This window comes from Polyodon spathula, chromosome 2 (genome assembly GCF_017654505.1).
Source record: "Polyodon spathula isolate WHYD16114869_AA chromosome 2, ASM1765450v1, whole genome shotgun sequence".
Taxonomy (NCBI): domain Eukaryota; kingdom Metazoa; phylum Chordata; class Actinopteri; order Acipenseriformes; family Polyodontidae; genus Polyodon; species Polyodon spathula.
The window spans coordinates 61,443,907-61,462,210 of NC_054535.1; the positions used below are offsets into that span (position 1 = coordinate 61,443,907).

At 37.1% G+C, this 18,304-nt stretch overlaps 1 protein-coding gene across 2 annotated transcripts in view; it reads right to left on the reverse strand.

Moving 5' to 3' along the window:
- LOC121298945 (zinc finger CCHC domain-containing protein 7-like) overlaps positions 1 to 18,304 on the reverse strand; it is an 85,325-nt gene that overhangs the window by 34,970 nt on the left and 32,051 nt on the right. For both annotated transcript variants that reach the window (XM_041226311.1, XM_041226302.1), the window contains exons 3-6: positions 16,890 to 16,933; positions 16,574 to 16,699; positions 13,046 to 13,216; positions 8,823 to 8,858 (exon numbers count right to left, since the gene is read on the reverse strand). In XM_041226311.1, coding sequence (XP_041082245.1) covers positions 8,823 to 8,858; positions 13,046 to 13,216; positions 16,574 to 16,699; positions 16,890 to 16,933 — 377 coding nt within the window. The remainder of the gene's footprint in view (positions 1 to 8,822; positions 8,859 to 13,045; positions 13,217 to 16,573; positions 16,700 to 16,889; positions 16,934 to 18,304) is intronic.

The window sequence follows — 18,304 nt, forward strand, 5'->3', positions numbered from 1 at the left end:
TAAACCAGTCACTACACAAACTTGCCTGTATGTATGGGTGGCGAGAAAGAAGCCATTACTCAAAAGCCTCATTTAAAAAAGCACGTATTGAGTTTGTGAAAAAGCATGTAGATGATACTGCAGACATGTGGAAAAAGGTTTTGTTGTCAGACGAGACAAAAATTGAACTTGTTGGCCTAAATTCCAAGAGCTACATCTGGCGCAAGCCCAAAACTGCACAACAGCCAGTCAACACCATCCCAAATGTTAAGCATGGTAGTGGCAGCATCATTTTATGGGGATGCTTCTCTTCAGCAGGGACGGGGAAGCTTGTCAGTATAGAGCGGATATTTGATGGTGCACAGTACAGGCGAATCCTTGAGGTGAACCTGTTTGAGTCAATCAGAAAAGACTCAAACAGGGGAGGAAATTCATATTTCAGCAGGACAATGACCCGAAGCACACAGTCAAATCCTCATTTGAATGCATGAAACTCTGAGGCACTGACACAACAAAATGTGAAAAAAGTTCAAGGGGGTGTAGACTTTCTATAGGCACTGTATAGATAGATATATATATATATATATATATATATATATATATATATATATATATATATATATATATATATATATATATATATATATATATACACACACACACACACACTACCGGTCAAAAGTTTTAGAACACCCCCATTTTTCCATTTTTTTATTGAAATTTAAGCAATTCAAGTCCAGTGAATAACCTGAAATGGTACAAAGGTAAACTGACAGAGGTTAAAAAAGAGAGTATAGGTTACCAAAAACTGAAAAATAATGTATATTTCAGAGTTATACAAAAAGGCCTTTTTCAGGGAACAAGTAATGGGTTAACACCTTACAGCTGTTCTGCAGCAATGGAAGTAAATTAAGCCTTGAAAGTTGATGCTAACAATTCCTACAGGTGTCCCAACTTTTGTTGATTACTTACAAACCCTCTGTCTGTATAAAAGCAGTGTTGGAACAGACTGTGTTACTACACCCTCTTAAGCATTATTTGGACAGTACTGTACTGCAGGAAGTAGTATATTGCTATCACAATGGCGAGAAAAAGGCAATTAACAAAGGAAGACAGACAGACCATTATAACCCTTAAAAGTGTAGGTCTTTCCTTTAGAGAAATTGCAAAGAAAGCCAAGGTGTCAGTGAGTACAGTTTCCTACACCATCAAAAGGCACTTGGAAACTGGAGGAAACTCTGATAGGAAGAGCTCTGGCAGACCCAAAGCCACAACAGAATCAGAAGTTTCTGAGACTCAACAGCTTGCGTGATAGGCAGCTCACAGGACAACAGCTTCAAGCACAGCTTAACACTGGACGAAGTACGCAAGTCTCAGTTTCAACTGTGAAGACTTCGAGCTGCTGGTTTGACAGGTCGAGTGGCAGTAAGAAAGCCATTGCGAAGAATTGCAAAATAAGAAAAAGAGGCTTGCCTGGGCCATGAAGCACCGCCAGTAGACTACTGAAGACTGGAAGAAGGTCTTACGGACCGATGAATCAAAGTTTTAAATTTTCGGTTCATCACGCAGGGTTTTTGTATGCCGTCGAGTAGGCGAAAGGATGGTTCCTCGGTGTGTGACACCAACTGTCCCAAACATGGAGGAGGAAGCGTGATAGTCTGGGGCTCTTTTGCTGGATCCAGAGTCGGCACCCTGAACCAAAACGGCTACCACAGCATTTTTCAGAGCCAAGCAATACCCTCGGGTATACGCCTAGTTGGTCAGAGGTTCATCCTACAGCAAGAGAATGACCCAGAACTACCTTAGAAGAAAAGAACAAGACGGTAGGCTTCAAATCATGGAATGGCCGGCACAGTCTCCAGACTTAAACCCCATCGAGCTGGTTTGGGATGAACTGGACACTAGGGTGAAAGCAAAGCAACCTACAAGTACAACACATTTGTGGGAACTTCTGCAACAGTGCTGGGAAGAACTTTCTGAATAATAATTGATTTCCATTGTAGAAAGAATGCCACGAGTGTGTTCGGCTGTTATATTTCTGCAAAAGGTGGCTACTTTGTTGAGTCAAAAATTTAGATTAAATTTTGGTAAACAAAACGATTCCATGATTTCTTTTTTATCTCCAATTGTTTATTTGTTCTATGCTTTAATTTCAGAGTACATTGAGACATTAAACTGTAAATTTCAATAAAAACTGGAAAAATGGAGGAGTTCTAAAACTTTTGAAAGGTTGTGTGTGTGTGTGTGTGTGTGTGTGTATATATATATAAGAACATAAGAAAGTTTACAAACAAGAGGAGGCCATTTGGCCCATCTTGCTCGTTTGGTTGTAAGTAGTTTATTGATCCCAGAATCTCACCAAGCAGCTTCTTGAAGGATCCCAGGGTGTCAGCTTCAATAACATTACTGGGGAGTTGATTCCAGACCCTCACGATTCTCTGTGTAAAAAAGTGCCTCCTATTTTCTGTTCTGAATGCCCCTTTGTCTAATCTACATTTGTGACCCCTGGTCCTTGTTTCTTTTTCCAGGTCGAAAAAGTCCCTTGGGTCGACATTGTCAATACCTTTTAGAATTTTGAATGCTTGAATTAGGTCGCCGCGTAGTCTTCTTTGTTCAAGACTGAACAGATTCAATTCTTTTAGCCTGTCTGCATATGACATGCCTTTTAAGCCCGGAATAATTCTGGTCACTCTTCTTTGCACTCTTTCTAGAGCAGAAATATCTTTTTTATAGCGAGATGACCAGAACTGAACACAATATTCAAGATGAGGTTTTACTAATGCATTGTAGAGTTTTAACATTACTTCCCTTGATTTAAATTCAACACTTTTCACAATGTATCCAAGCATCTTGTTATCCTTTTTTATAGCTTCCCCACATTGTCTAGATGAAGACATTTCTGAGTCAACAAAAACTCCTAGGTCTTTTTCATAAATTCCTTCTCCAATTTCAGTATCTCCCATATGATATTTATAATGCACATTTTTATTCCCTGTGTGCAGTACCTTACACTTTTCTCTATTAAATGTCATTTGACATGTGTCTGCCCAGTTCTGAATCTTGTCTAGATCATTTTGAATGACCTTTGCTGCTGCAACAGTGCTTGCCACTCCTCCTATTTTGTGTCGTCTGCAAATCTAACAAGTTTGCTTACTATACCAGAATCTAAATCATTAATGCAGATTAGGAATAGCAGAGGACCTAATACTGATCCCTGTGGTACACCACTGGTTACCACACTCCATTCTGAGATTTCTCCTCTAATCAGTACTTTCTGTTTTCTACATGTTAACCACTCCCTAATCCATGTACATGTGTTTCCTTTAATCTCTACTGCGTTCAGTTTGAGAATTAATCTTTTGTGCGGGGCTTTGTCAAAAGCTTTCTGGAAATCTAAATAAACCATGTCATATGTTTTGCAATTATCCATTATCGATGTTGCATCCTCAAAAAAGTCAAGCAAGTTAGTTAGACACGATCTCCCTTTTCTAAAACCATGTTGACTGTCTCCCATCACCCTGTTACCATATAGGTAATTTTCCATTTTGGATCTTATTATAGTTTCCATAAGTTTGCATATAATAGAAGTCAGGCTTACTGGTCTGTAGTTACCTGGTTCAGTTTTGTTTCCCTTTTTCTGGATCGGTATTACGTTTGCAATTTTCCAGTCTGTCGGTACCACCCCTGTGTCAAGAGACTGCTGCATGATCTTGGTTAGCGGTTTGTAAATTTCTTCTTTCATTTCTTCGAGTACTACTGGGAGGATCTCATCCGGCCCAGGGGATTTGTTTATTTTAAGAGCTCCTAGTCCCTTTAACACTTTTGCGTTATGCTAAAGTTATTTAAAACAGGATAGGAACTGGATGACATGTGGGGCATGTTGTCCGTATCCTCCTTTGTAAAAACTTGTGAAAAGTAATCATTTAATATATTTGCTATTTTTTTTTCTTCATCTACGATTTTGCCATTTGTATCTCTTAAACATTTAACCTCCTCTTTGAATTTTCTCTTGCTGTTGTAATATTGGAAAAACATTTTGGAATTGGTTTTAGCCCCCTTAGCAATGTTCATTTCTATTTCTCTCTTGGCCTTTCTAACTTCCTTTTCTGAGTTGCTTTTGCAGTTCCGTGTACTCTTTCTGTGTACTTTCTTTTTGGTCCCTTTTTAACGCTCTGTAAAGTGCCTTTTTTCGCTGAATATTTTTTTTAATTGATCTATTAAACCACTTTGGCAATTTAGTTTTACATTTAGATTTGTCTACTTTAGGGATGTAATTGTTTTGCGCCTCTAGCACTACATTTCTGAAGAACAGCCATCCTTTTTCTGTGGATGTTTTCTCTATTTAACTCCAATCTACTTCTGTTAGTCTCTGTTTCATACCTTCATAGTTTGCTTTTCTAAAATTGTAAACCTTAGCTTTAGTCATTACTTTTGGGGTTTTAAAAAACACTTCAAATGAGACCATGTTGTGGTCTGAGTTTGCCAGTGGTTCTCTGACCTCTGTTTTAGTTATTCAGTCTTCGTTATTTGAAAAGACTAAATCAAGGCATGCCTCCCCTCTAGTCGGTGCCTTGACAAACTGTGTTAGGAAGCAGTCATTTGTCATTTCCACCATTTCAATTTCATCCGTCGTGCTACCCACCGGGTTTTCCCATTTTATATGGGGGAAGTTGAAATCCCCCATTAGTATGGCTTCTCCTTTGCTACACGCATTTCTAATGTCATTGTATAACAGATTATTTTGCTCACCGTCTGAATCTGGCGGTCTATAGCATGCTCCTATTATTATGCCCTTTGAATTTTTGTCTGTTATTCTGACCCATATTAATTCGGTTTTATTTTCTTTGTCCAGGTTTAACACCTGGGCTTCAAGACTGTTTTTTATGTATAGCGCTACCCCTCTTCCTCTTCTGTCCTGTCTGTCTTTCCTATACAGTGTATACCCACAAATATTATATTCGTCCCCATCACTCTCAGACAACCAAGTTTCTGTAACACCTATCACATCAGTTACTTGTTAGTGCAGTAGCTTCAAGTTCTAAAATTTTGTTCCCGATACTTCTAGCATTTAGATAAATACATTTAATGGTTCTCTTACCTGAGTTGTTGTCCTTGTTTTGATGCGGTCTCCCTTCTGTTTTTTTGTTGATTTCTCCCCTCTTCCTTTCTAGTTTAAATGCTTCTGAACCTGTTCGAGGATCTTTTCTCCAAGTAGACTGGTTCCCTTTTTATTTAAATGCAGTCCGTCCCGTCTATACAGATAGTCCTCGTTGTAGAATGTGGTCCAATGATCAAGATAAGTGAAGCCTTACCGTTATATATAGTCCGTTATTGAGAAATGGAGAGAATATGGCACAACTGTGAACAGGCCATCCTCAAATTATTCGGGCGAGAAGGGCACTGCCACCAAGAGGCCTATGGCAGTCTTCCACGGCTGAGCTGGGAGACACTGTGCATACGGCAACAATAGCCTGGGTGCTTCACAAAACTGACATTTATGGGAGAGTGGCAAAAAGAAAGCCATTGTTGAAAAAAAACTTGCATCAAATCTCGGCTAGAGTTTTCAGAAAGGCATGTGGGAAACTAAAACCAAGTGGAAGACGGTTCTATGGTCTGATGAGACCAAAATAGAGCTTTTTGACCTCAACGCTAAGCGCTATGTTTGGTGCAAGCCTAACACTGCACATCATCCTGAGAACACCGTCTCTACCGTGAAGCACGGTGGTGGAAACATCATGCTATGGGGATGCTTCTCTGCGTCAGGGCCTGGAAAGCTCAGGAAGATAGAGAGCAAAACGGATGCGGCAAAGTACAGAGAAATCCTGGAGGAAAACCTGCTGAAGTCTGCAAGAGACCTGGGACTTGGGAGAAGAGTCATATTCCAGCAGGACAATGACCCTAAACATACAGCCAAGGCCACACTGGAGTGGCTTAAAAACAAAAAGGTCAATGTCCTGGAGTGGCCCAGTCAAAGCCGGGACCTCAGTCCAATTGAGAATATGTGGAAAGAGTTGAAAATTACTGTTCCCTAAAGGTCTCCATCCAATTTAATGGAGCTTGAGCAATTTTGCAAAGAAGAATGGGCAAAAAAAGCAGTGTCCAGACATGCAAAGCTTGTAGAGACTTATCCAAATAGACTCATGGCCCTAGTTGCTATCAAAGGTGCCTCTACCAGATATTGACTCAAAGGGGTGAATACTTATGCCATCAATTATTTTCTGTTTTGTATTTGTAATTGATTTAGAACAATTTGTAGATTTTATTTTCACTTTGACATTATGGACTTTTTTTGTGTTGATCAGTGGCAAAAACTCCTAATTAAATCCATTTTGATTCCATGTTGTAACAAAATAGAATGTGGAAAAGTCCAAGGGGGATGAATACTTGAGACCCACTGTGTGTGTGTGTGTGTGTCTATATATGCAGTCAGCACTCGCATATCCAACCCCATACATTTTTTACTTCAGTGCTGGTTAAACACGTGTGATGTGTTTCTGATTATTTTATTTTGGCCCATTCCAACCCTTGTCCGTTTTTCAGAGAACATAATTTTTTTTTTTTTTTTTTTTTAAATACAATATCAAAAATACATAGCTAAAAGGACAGTGTTTTAAAATAAGTAGGCTTCCATTTAGATGTACTGTATTGGTTTTGTTGGTATAGTACTACATTTTCAACAAAGTAAGTATTTTAATTCAGAAGAAAATAATTCATAAAATATCAAGATGACACGTTAACTGCAAAACAGTACATACTTTTAGGCCCCATTCACACTTGGCTGAAACTCCGATTCCCGGTACAGTTCGGAACATTTGCACTTACGTGTGAAAGCTCCAAACGTTCCCGGGAACAATTAAAACTAACCATCCCAAGACCACATGAAAGAGGTGGTCTCGGTACTGTTGCATCCGTTCTGGTGACAATTTGCTTATTTTTTCGTCAGTGAGAAAGAAAAATGTACTCAGTTCAGTTGCGAACTTCAAGTGTACCACAGTGTCAATTATATTTAGTTCAGTAACTGATGTAACTCAGTTGGAACTAAAACCAGAAGAATCTTGTATACAACAGTATTATTGTAGCATACCTTGAAATTGAAGATGTCACTTCATGGAGACAAAGAAAAGCTTTAAAAAAAACCGCCACATTTAAAACAATCGAGAATTAGGAATATTTAACTATGTCATACATGTTATATTAGGCGGGCCTATATAATAAAGTTTTCGTAGTAGTGCCAGTAGCTGAGAGACTACAAACTCCGGGTAAGATTTTGAGCAAACAGCAGATCCTACAAGAAAATAGTCTGAACATGAAGTAGGCTATAATAATAATACAGGGTTTTATTTCATTCACACTTCTCTCGTGCAGTGGTTTCATTTGAATGGTAGTTTTACATTAATTTGTAAATTCTGTGACGTGAATACATGTTAACTAAGATGAATATTTGTCCCAGTGCTATAAAGAAAACAATTGCGTTGTGTTTGGTTTTGCCAAGATTGTAATATTGCTACTGCATCATATAGATCAGCTGCATAAGGACCTTTCTACCACAGAATACAATGTGTTAAAAAAAATGTATGAGATAAGTGGCTTATGAACAGTAAGTGCAAAATGTTTTATTATTATATTGTTTTATATTAAATTAAGGCTGCCAAATGTTAAATTTGTATGTTTTTACATATCATGTATCAAACTGTACCGAGTTTTGTCTTATTTGCTATTTATTAGCTATTAGCTGTTTTTTTGTGTTCTCAGTACAATTGCAGATGTGTAATGTGAAAGGGAAGTGTTCTCTGTACACGTGAAAAGATGGAAATTAACTCAGTACATTTTCAAGTGTACTCCACACACATCCAGTGTGAAAGAGAAATGATCCGAGGAGGTTTCCACTGAAAAGCACCGAGCACACTTGGTAAGTGTACCGTACTTGGTACACTTACAAGTGTTCCCACTGTGAAAACGGGGGTTAATCCGGTACTTATTATAGCAGTATGTAAACTTTCCATTAACAACAGTACAGCAAAAGGAAATATAAATATTATCCATGAACTGCATAAAACGTAAATAGCAATGCAATTTAGCAAAACCAAAAGATTAAAAAATAAAAAAAATAAAAAAATAACAGTTTCTAAAGTCAGTATTCAAAATTGCAGAATATAGTGCTCGATAAGCCCTAATGTCACAGTTCACTTGCAAACACAGATGCACAAAAACAACTAAAGATCACAGATAAAAAAAAAAAAAAAAACACAGCACAGTATCTAGAACTGTTTAATGATTACTGTTACATTACTCTAGCTTGTCTCGTTCGCTTTGTTTTGGTTGCGTTTTCGTGAGGTGAAACTGGAGGAAGCGCTGCGTAACTGTACAATACAAGGACAGACTGATTTGGCACTAGAGTTATTTATTTATTAATTAAATGGGGGCTGTGACGGACATTTAGATAAATTGTAACATTGAAGAGAGGGGCTTTGTATCAGAAAACTGGTGAAGGAAATCGTGTGTGATGGGTAATTGCATTAATTTGTTACATATATATGGGGGATTGATTTTATTTCTTAATACAAGGGTGGTAAAACGCGACTGATGTGTATCTGGGTAACGAATGAGTGCTGACTGTGCACACACGCAATCATGCACGCACACACGCACGCACATTTACATACTTACTTCAGACCCGTAGCACTAAAATGCATTTCACATTTAAATAACAATAAACAGAAAATAAAACCTGTATCAATGTATCAAACACACAGCCATCCAAATAATAAAACAATAAATAGTAGTCTGGAATAACTTTATACTGTACATGTACATTTATACATTATAGATTTCAAAATGCTTACCGTTAGGTGATACTGCCTCCAGATGTCCGGGCAAGCCTAGGTATAGAGAAAAAATATAAAATATATGCATAAATTATTTTATTATTATGTATTATTTGCTTATTAAGCATATGCCTTTATCCAAGGCGACTTACAGGGACTAAGATGTGTTAACTGTGCATCAGCTGTAGAGTCACTTACAACAACGTCTTACCCGATAGACAGAGCACAAGGGTCACACATGGTCACACAGTGAGTGAGCCGGGATTTGAACTGATGACCTCCTGGTTACAAGCCCTTTTCTTTAATCACTGGACCACAAAATATTAACCAGATGAAACCATGAAACAAGATGCTTTACATAATGTTGGTTTAGGTGAAACAAAACATCCACTTGTTTTGCTTAGAGCCTAATAAAAATTTTAAAGGTGTAGGCCTGCTGCATTACTGTTTCAGAAAAACAAAAGCACCTATTTTAATATGTTCACAGACAGAGGAAAGAGGATACAGGCTTCTGGGAACTTTGGTATACACTTCAATAGGACAATACGCTAAATAAAAAAAAAATTAAAAAAACCCTCACTGTCAAGTTGCCTGCACCAGAAAGGGAAATGGCAACTCTAATGGACTTGAACTTTCTTTTTTTCTTTAATGAATGAAATATCTTCAAAATGGAACAAAACAAAGGAAACTGAGGCTGAATAAAGCTTGATGTCAGTCATCGTTTTCTAAGTGGTTCGCTTTAACACTTATTTAAATGTTATGTTAAAAGGACTTGAAATGCAGTACATGAGTATCAATGATTTGAGACACAGATTTACAAGCAAAGCATTTACAAAAAGCAAAATTAGTATCATTTGGGGTCATTAACAAGTTTCAAACCATTTTCTCACATGTAATGAGTATATATTAATATCAACAAATTCACATTACTTTGTATTCCCTCTATCAAGCATTAACTTATTGTCTCACATTTAGTTAAAACTGTGACAATCTCAGGGTAAATGTGAGACACCTTAATTTCTCAGACCTAAAACGTCAGTGAATGGAGTAAAATAGGACAGTTCAGTCTAAATGTACACTGCATATAATACAATCTATTTCTTGGGGGGCTAATTGGTAAAATCTGACATCTACATTTGTATTTTATGAGTATCTACTATTTAACCTGAACTGACGACAGCTACAGTAGCAAAGATAATAAATCTGATTTAATATATATTAACCAAGGAAAAAACTATCTGAAGTGATGATGGAAACTGACTAAGATTGAGTGTTTTAGGTTAGGAATCAGTTAAAACACACAGCAGTTAAACAAATGTTCCTTTCCCCACTTTTTTAAAATATGGTATTTGAGACTGGCAATTAAAAAAAATAAAAATACGGTGCAGTTATACTGATGCACAAAAAAAAAACGCAATGCTCAGGTCTAATGGATTAACTCAAATATTTTAAACATAAATATCAAACAAAATCACAGAAAATGTGACCAAAAATACAGATCAAAGAAGTTTTCAGTATGAAACTTGACACTGTCAAAATGAAATCATTACAAAGTTAGTATCGGGTAGGACCTCCCTGAGCATTAACCTTTTGCGGTCCTATGTCGGACCAGGTCCGACATTACAATTTTCCCTTTCCAGTCCGATGTCGGACCCTGTCCGACATCATAAAAAACATCATAAAAAAGCACAGTTCTCTAGTCGTCTTTTCGCTGGAAAAAGCTGAGAAAACCTTTCAATGGCCAAATGAAGCTGAAAAGAATAACATTATTATATGTTATAAAATGTTAGTCATAAAATAATGACTTGGATCGCATTATTGAGGAGCTTGGTGATAAAACGAGTGATCAGGAGAGGATTTATAAGTATTCATGACTGTGAAGAGGTGAACTGTGAAAAATACAGCGAACAAGGGGCGGGGCTTGGCTGGAGATGCAGTACTGATGTCTTTTTGCTATGCAGTGCCTTTTAAACCTGTTTTACTCTGGGGAAAAAACTATTTAAACAGCGTGTATAAAATAAACAACAGATGTGAAAATAAATTGGACCCGACGCGCCTGACAAGTGCTGAATAAATGGACCACTAAGGTTAACACAATCCTGGCAGCGTTGACGCACAGACCTGATCAGCCTCTGGATAGCTGCTGTGGGATGTTCCGCCACTCTTCCAATGCAGCTGCAGCCAGCTAGTGGAGGTTAGCTGGTCACGGCTGTCTCCTGTGGATGGCAGTGGCAATTTGGTCCCACAGATATTCTATTGGGTCAGGCAAAAAAGCTGGCCATGGAAAGACCTCGACATTGTTTTCCTGAAGTCGTGCAATTGTAATCCTAGCACTGTGTGGTCTTGCATTGTCCTGCTAGAAAATCGACTCTTCCAGATTGGCTTGCAGGAAAAACTGTTGTCTCAAGGCCTTCGTCAATGTATTACTGAGCAGTAAAGTTGTCCTCAATCTGCACCAAAGGCTTTCTTGCGTTTAAGTAGATTCCTTCCCACATCATCATACTTCCACTTCCTCCATCGGTCGCCATTCGTCTGTGAATAACACACTCCCCCACTCTCTCTGCCGCCACCTCAGATGTTCTCTGGTCCACAGAAGACAGCGATTTAGTCTCTCAGCTGTCAACATGTTACCCTTGAACGGCCTCCTAGCATGCAAATCATTTTCATGCAGACAGCGAGCTGCAGTCATTCTGCTGATGCACTGGTTATTTCTTCCTAGAATTTTTTATGCTGTAGCCATGAAGTCTGAAAACGATTACGCAGATCGATCAATCAGATGTGATGGTCCTGGGCTGGTGTGGTGACCCTTCCAGGACAGGCCCTGTCCCTCATAGAGCCAGTTCCCTGGTTCCTTTGGACTAGTCTGCTGATTGTTGAAGCTGAACATCTCATTCTCCAGGCAACTTCTGTTACAGACAGGCAGTCTTCAATCATGATGATAGCAATCAGGCAATCTTAATTACTAAGCGGGGCATGGTTCTGCGTTAATTAAAATTATCTTTTCAAATGGCTATTTGAGCTGGGAACCTCCTGCTTACAATTTTTATACAATATATATGATTTATACAATCAATATAAAAATCACTACACAATATTTCCAGCAAGTGGGGCACTGTTTAAGCGAGGCACTTCAGAATGCTTGCCTTTTTTTTTATCCTATGAGATTCTGAGTTGCTCTAAAGCAGCACAGAACGTTTTTAACCCAGATGGCCTTCCACAGAGATCACTATGCATGCGCGCACATAATCTGGTTTGTTTACTTCTTGCTGTCTAAAAGTTTTGAAACAGAGGCTCGAGCTGCTGTGTTGATCCTGTTTTTTTTTTTTTTTTTTTATATATAACATTTTCAATCTCACATATCACACGGAGCTCTTTTTCATTTTCCATTTTTTATTACCGCAATTCCTGATGAGTATTTTTAGTGCAAGGTATTTTTAGTCATTTCTATCGAATAAGAACATCTGATTTTCGTACCCAAATATATGTCAAAAAAATACTTGTTTGAATATTCATAAACTGTATTTGTCCTTAAGAGGAGTTATTTTTTTCCAGTTTATGATTGTAAATGTTCTTCATTTTTGTGGTGCACCAAAAGCCTTATGCAAAAGGAGAAGCTTTGTAAAGTTAAAAATGGTCCAAAGTTGAACCGAGTTTGAGCAGCCTTAGCCTAGTTCATACTTTCACTAACTGGTTAGAATACCTTTTTAAACCTTTTTAAAATGTGCACTGTCCACATTTGAGATCAAGATGGTATAAAAATATATATATTTTCTATTTTTGGGACTTTTTTAAATATTGTATTCTATAAAATCCCACAAGTCCACACTGCATTATAGTTTTTTTTTTTTGAGGAATATGTAAAACTAAATAATTTTAATTCTGAATGTCATGGTTCTATGATTCAAGGCAATGTGGAGAATGCTCTATTGAATAATTATAAGCAAACTGCCTCTAGCGTAACCTTCTCCTAATCTCCAAACCCAACCACCAAAGACTTCTATACTGTAGCGCTCCTCTAGCAGCAGAACCTTTGCAAGAAGCCATCATGCCACTCATGTTTATTGAGCTATTTAAATGACTCCTGAAACCAGCACACAGAAGGTGCATGCCTGAAGAGGTCTTCCAAATGCAAGCACATATTTGAAATTACACTGAACACATTTAAATAAATAAATACAACAGTACAATATTTCTGTGATGGCTTTTGTCTTTGTCGTTCATTACTTTAAAAATCTACTCACATCTGCAAAGTGGCCAGTCATCCCGCAGCGGCGACACTGTTTGTGCCAGTAGGCCCTCTCGATGCACTTGTTGTAGCAATGTCCAGGCATGTAACAGTTTGTACAGTATCTGTCCGGACAGGAGTGCTGCAGGTGTCCCCTGACCGCACACATACTACACACAGGAGCCTTCTGTAATCAGAACAAAAGTTCAGAAAATTCAGTTGTTTTCATCAGCATGCATTTAATCCTTACCAGATGGTTTTTTTTTGTGGTTTTTTATATTTTTTTATTACAGTATCTAACTCTACACTCAAGCCCAGTGCACACATCAAGGAAAGAGAAGTCAGCAAACAGACCACTGCTGGAGCCTAAAAATGGAAATCCACTCAATACAGCAGACTGGAATTCTCTTATGTAACATTTATAATAGTTTTACTGTAAAATGCCTCTGAAACTATATTATTAGTTCTTTATATTTATTTACAGTAAAATGTAAATTTAATTATGGCAATATAACAAAAGCATTATAACAGCTTTAAAAAGCATCAAATAACAAAATCTCTGATAACTGTGTAAATATTTAAACTTGACAATGCCAGTCATTGTTTGACTTGCTATGTGGTACTTCTTGAAAGCACCTTTAAGTATAGAGGTGCCATAATTAAAATACAACATCGTGTTTAGTGTATAAAGGGTTCAAATGGGATAGTGAATTAATTACTGGGGAATTCTTTAATACAAAATGTCAAAAAATAATGTTTGAATTACTGACTTTGCATTTGCAGGATTACATAAAACACTGGATGTTCTCTGAAACCAAAAAAAAATATTTTGTCATCTCCATCAAGCAGAAACCTAAAATTGCCCACTCCAGGTCAAGTACTGAATTCAATGAAAAGCTATGAAAAATGCAACCTGTCACATGCTATGACAGCAGTCCTGTTGGAAACAGGATTCCCCATATACTAATACACCTATCAAAATAATGTAGCCTGGCAGTACTCATTCAATATAAAGTTGTGCAGTTGGTGTATTTATTCCAAGGCTATAATTCCATCTACTTTGCTTAATTACTAACACTATATGTGTCATGAAAGTGGAAATTACATATCTGACTTACTTGCCTTATCTGCCCTACTGCAGAACATAATAAAATATACAGTGATTTACTGCCAGTACATTTTGTGAATGTCCTCAGCAAGTGAAAATGCAACATTACAAACACATCTCTAATTGGCTGCAATAGCTCTCGAAATGTTGCTGCTGCTGCTGTAACGAACGAGGTTTGAGTTTTTGGTTACACAATAGTCTATAACCAGTGAGTAAATAATAATAATAATAATAATAATAATAATAATAAAAAAAATAATAATAATAATAATAATAATAATAATAATAATAATAATAATAATAATAATAATAATAATAAAGGCTCTGTGAAAAATCACTGAACATTTCTTTAAAATTAACGGCAGTGTCACGGGTAAAGTATCGTATTTCGTTTAATGTGCACAGAAATGTTATAAATTAAGTGTACAGATTTTGTGTTTTTTTAAAAACAGCACATTTACATATATATATACACTGACATCAAAATTAACATCAATCATGGGGTTTCCATGCAAGTTTATTTTTAACTCAAGACATTTATACAAGAAAACAAGTTTCAATTGGAAAGCAGCTATCTGAGGAAGCTTGTGTTGTCAGAGAATCTCTCCTTTCTTTTAAGTTGTGTTGGATTTACCATTGTGTTACAGGTTAATGATGCAAACAAATAAACCACAATCAACACATTCATTTGCAGTTTTCTTTGGTCAGTTTTGAGAGGGCATCAACAACTTGTTGGATGTTTGTTGCACTGTTTTGGGCGATCGAGCTGGCTCATGACATCCAGTTCACCAGCTATATTTATTAACATGGAGGGCAGACACGCGTTATCTTTGGACATAGCTGAGATTAAAAAAAAAAAAAAAAAAAAGGACGGGAATTAATTCAGTTACATTTAAGCAGCTCACTTGCTTAAGTTTACAGCAAGGGTATTCTCAAACAGCTGCTTTAATACTATAACAAGGGCATAACACAGTTCATGGTAAGTGGTTTTATACTAAACTGTAAACCCGCAAGAGATATACAACATGACAGTCCAGGCACAGAAAAAACATTTAAAAAAATCAGCCTGCATTATCATTAAGGTGAACCACACCATTGCTAACCATAAAAACGCCCTTCAGCCACTACTTCCTGTCTTGGAATCCACAGAAATAATTGACCTGCTCCCTTGCAATATTTATAATTAAGGATTAACACACTAATTAACATTTACACGTGAAATGCGGGGTTTCAATGCAAAACTGGCCGTGGATTTTCCTGTGTGTTTCGTCATTTACATGAGATTTACCCTGTCCCTCTCTTTGGCCCTTTTTCCCCCCCCAAGTAATTCTCCCACGCGCATCACCATTTCACATGTAAATTGACCCGCATGGAAACCTCATGAAAGTTACTCAAGCACTTTACAATAGCTTGTGAAACGGTGTTGTAATTAACAGCTTGTAGGTAAAGTGTCTCTGCTTTCAGTTCTAGTGAGTCAGGTGCATGTTCACCATTTAGATCTTGCAAAACAAATAAAATGCGTAACCCATACTGATCTTGTGCATCAGTCAACTCGACAAGCAACCAGACTGTTTTACCAATTCCAAAATCTCCTGCTTGTGATACTCGGCAACTATAGGTGAGTGTTCACGTCTCAGCTGGGCTGATGAAAGAATCACTCCACCATTTGCTACATTCTGTCTGAAGAATTTCTGTAACTTGGTTGTCCAAATTTTCAAATGGGATATTTGGGCAAACAAACGTCTCTGTCAGGTCAAAATTTAATATGTGAACTTTTGAAATACGGAAGTCACCGTTTTTTGTTTTTTCTTTGCAAGTAAAGCAGCCGCAGTACTGCTCTGGATTTCTGCCTTTCATTGACACATGGTTTCAGACACAGTTTTAGCCTTTTTAGAGACATCCATTTTCTTGTTTACAGTGTGTAGTATTTTAATTTCCTGCTTAGATTGCATATAGTGGCATGACAATCACTGCACAGCACTGTGTGCATGGAGAATATTACATGCAGGCACATAGCAGAGCTGTACTGTTTCGTTATGTGATTTTTTTGTTGTATGAAATACAAATGATTATGAAATTATTTTGTATTTTTTAAGAATATTGTAAAAAAATTACAGTATTGGGCTAATTTCACGATTTCCACGCAGCCCGAAAGATCACGATTTTTACAGGGCCTTAACAATAATAATAATAATAATAATAATAATAATACTGTACATATTGGACTTAGATTTTCTTTTAACACTTGAAATATCAGATATTAATTTTAATTTGATCACAACTTGCTGGTCAGAATACAGTAATTCTATGTTGTCTGATTTTCAAAACAACAAAACTGATTTCATGTCTATGAAATTTGTATGAAAAGTAATCACACAAAAATGACAGAATTAATATGTACAGATGATTGTTCACTATTCAAAACAGGCAGCTTACCTTGGGGGTAGGACAGTTTTTGGATAGATGGCCATGTTTGTTACAATTTCTACAGGTTACGTTCCTGTCTGTTGTGTAATATCGGCTACGGAGTCTGATTCTGCGTGCCTGATTTGAAATCTGGGCCTAAACATGAGACAACAAAAGAGCAAAACAACTTTGAATGACACAGCAATGATGACAACATTTTATATTTTATAATGTACAGTTAATTGTGGTAGGCCACAAAAATCTGGTCTTAACCTGGTTTTAAAAAGTGTCTTACAGCCGAATTTTTAGATTTGTAATAGATATCTATTAAAAATCTAATAAATACCTCAGTATCCTGCTGTGAGATGGTCCATTTGTTATCAGCTGCCCCTGCAACATAGTAGACAGTGTTAATTTAAGTGAATTGTTTACTAGCATTAAATACTAATCCATAATCATAATCATAATTAAATCCAGGCAATGCTATTCACCTGACAAAGAAAACAGCATTATGAAAGATTTGGACTGCAGTCTTAAATCCTTTATGATGAAATGTGAATACCATCTGAAACTAAAATGCCTAATGTTTTTTACACAGACAAGAACATGATATTTGCTCTATGTTGCTAAACACCAGGATTAAACAGTTACCCCATACTCTAGCAAATTGTTAACATATTTTTAATTTAAATTGCTACTACATACAGTAGTCTCAAAAAAGCTAAAAAAAAAAAAAAAAAAAAAAAAAACAACTGGCAAGACTGTGTTGATATAGTTACATCAAACAAATCCCCTGGAAGTGGCTAAGCAGGGGCCCTTTCCTAGAATAGGAATACAAGATTAGTAATTGGGGTGTGACAGGACAACTTAATTGGGGTGTGACAGGACAGTGTCACTGGCAATGTTGTTTCCACCAGGAAGGGAGACTCAAACACAGAAGAGCTGCAGTTAAGCGTGAATGCGCACGTTTATTTACAAAACAATAAACAAAACACATGAACGAAATAAACGGTGGCCAAAATAAACAGTTTAGATAAAACAATACAAAGAACTTTTAACTACCGTGGTTTCAGGCCAAGCAGCTGCTTTCAAGGAAATACTGCTTCATAAAAACTCCCCTCAACACCCACGATAATTCCTAATTTATTTAAAACACCACAGCATAGCACTCAAACACTCACCTTCACCACTATCACCAATATTAACTATAATCCTAAGTAACACCCGTGTTCACTCTATTTATGCCGCTGTTGATGGAGCCTTAATTAATCATTTAATTAGTTATTCAATTCACGGCTCCAGCCACATTCCCACATGTTTTTACAAGGAGCAATTTAATCACCTCCCTGCCAACCCATTATTGCCCACACCAACACATACACAGGCAGGGCTTTCACCCTGCCACATGGGGTTAAGTGTACAAATCAGATACTGTAGGTGGAGAAATCACATAAGGGCAATTCCGTGTCAGTGTCAAAATGTTAACAAATATTGTGGCTGATGCAGAAGAATTTAAAAAATGTGTATAAACAGTTTGTCTAACAAGTATAAGTAAGCGCAACCTGTAAATTCAACATTCGAGCTATTATCTGTATAATGACAAGGAGATCATCACGACACACATCCACTGTATGCACTTGTCTAAAATATACCCCCAGATGCTGACATTCTTCATAACTTGTAGCAAAGAATCTTTTGCTAGTTTCATCACAACTGGACAAGCGGGCTCTCTATATACATGTGAAAATGCATGTGCAACAC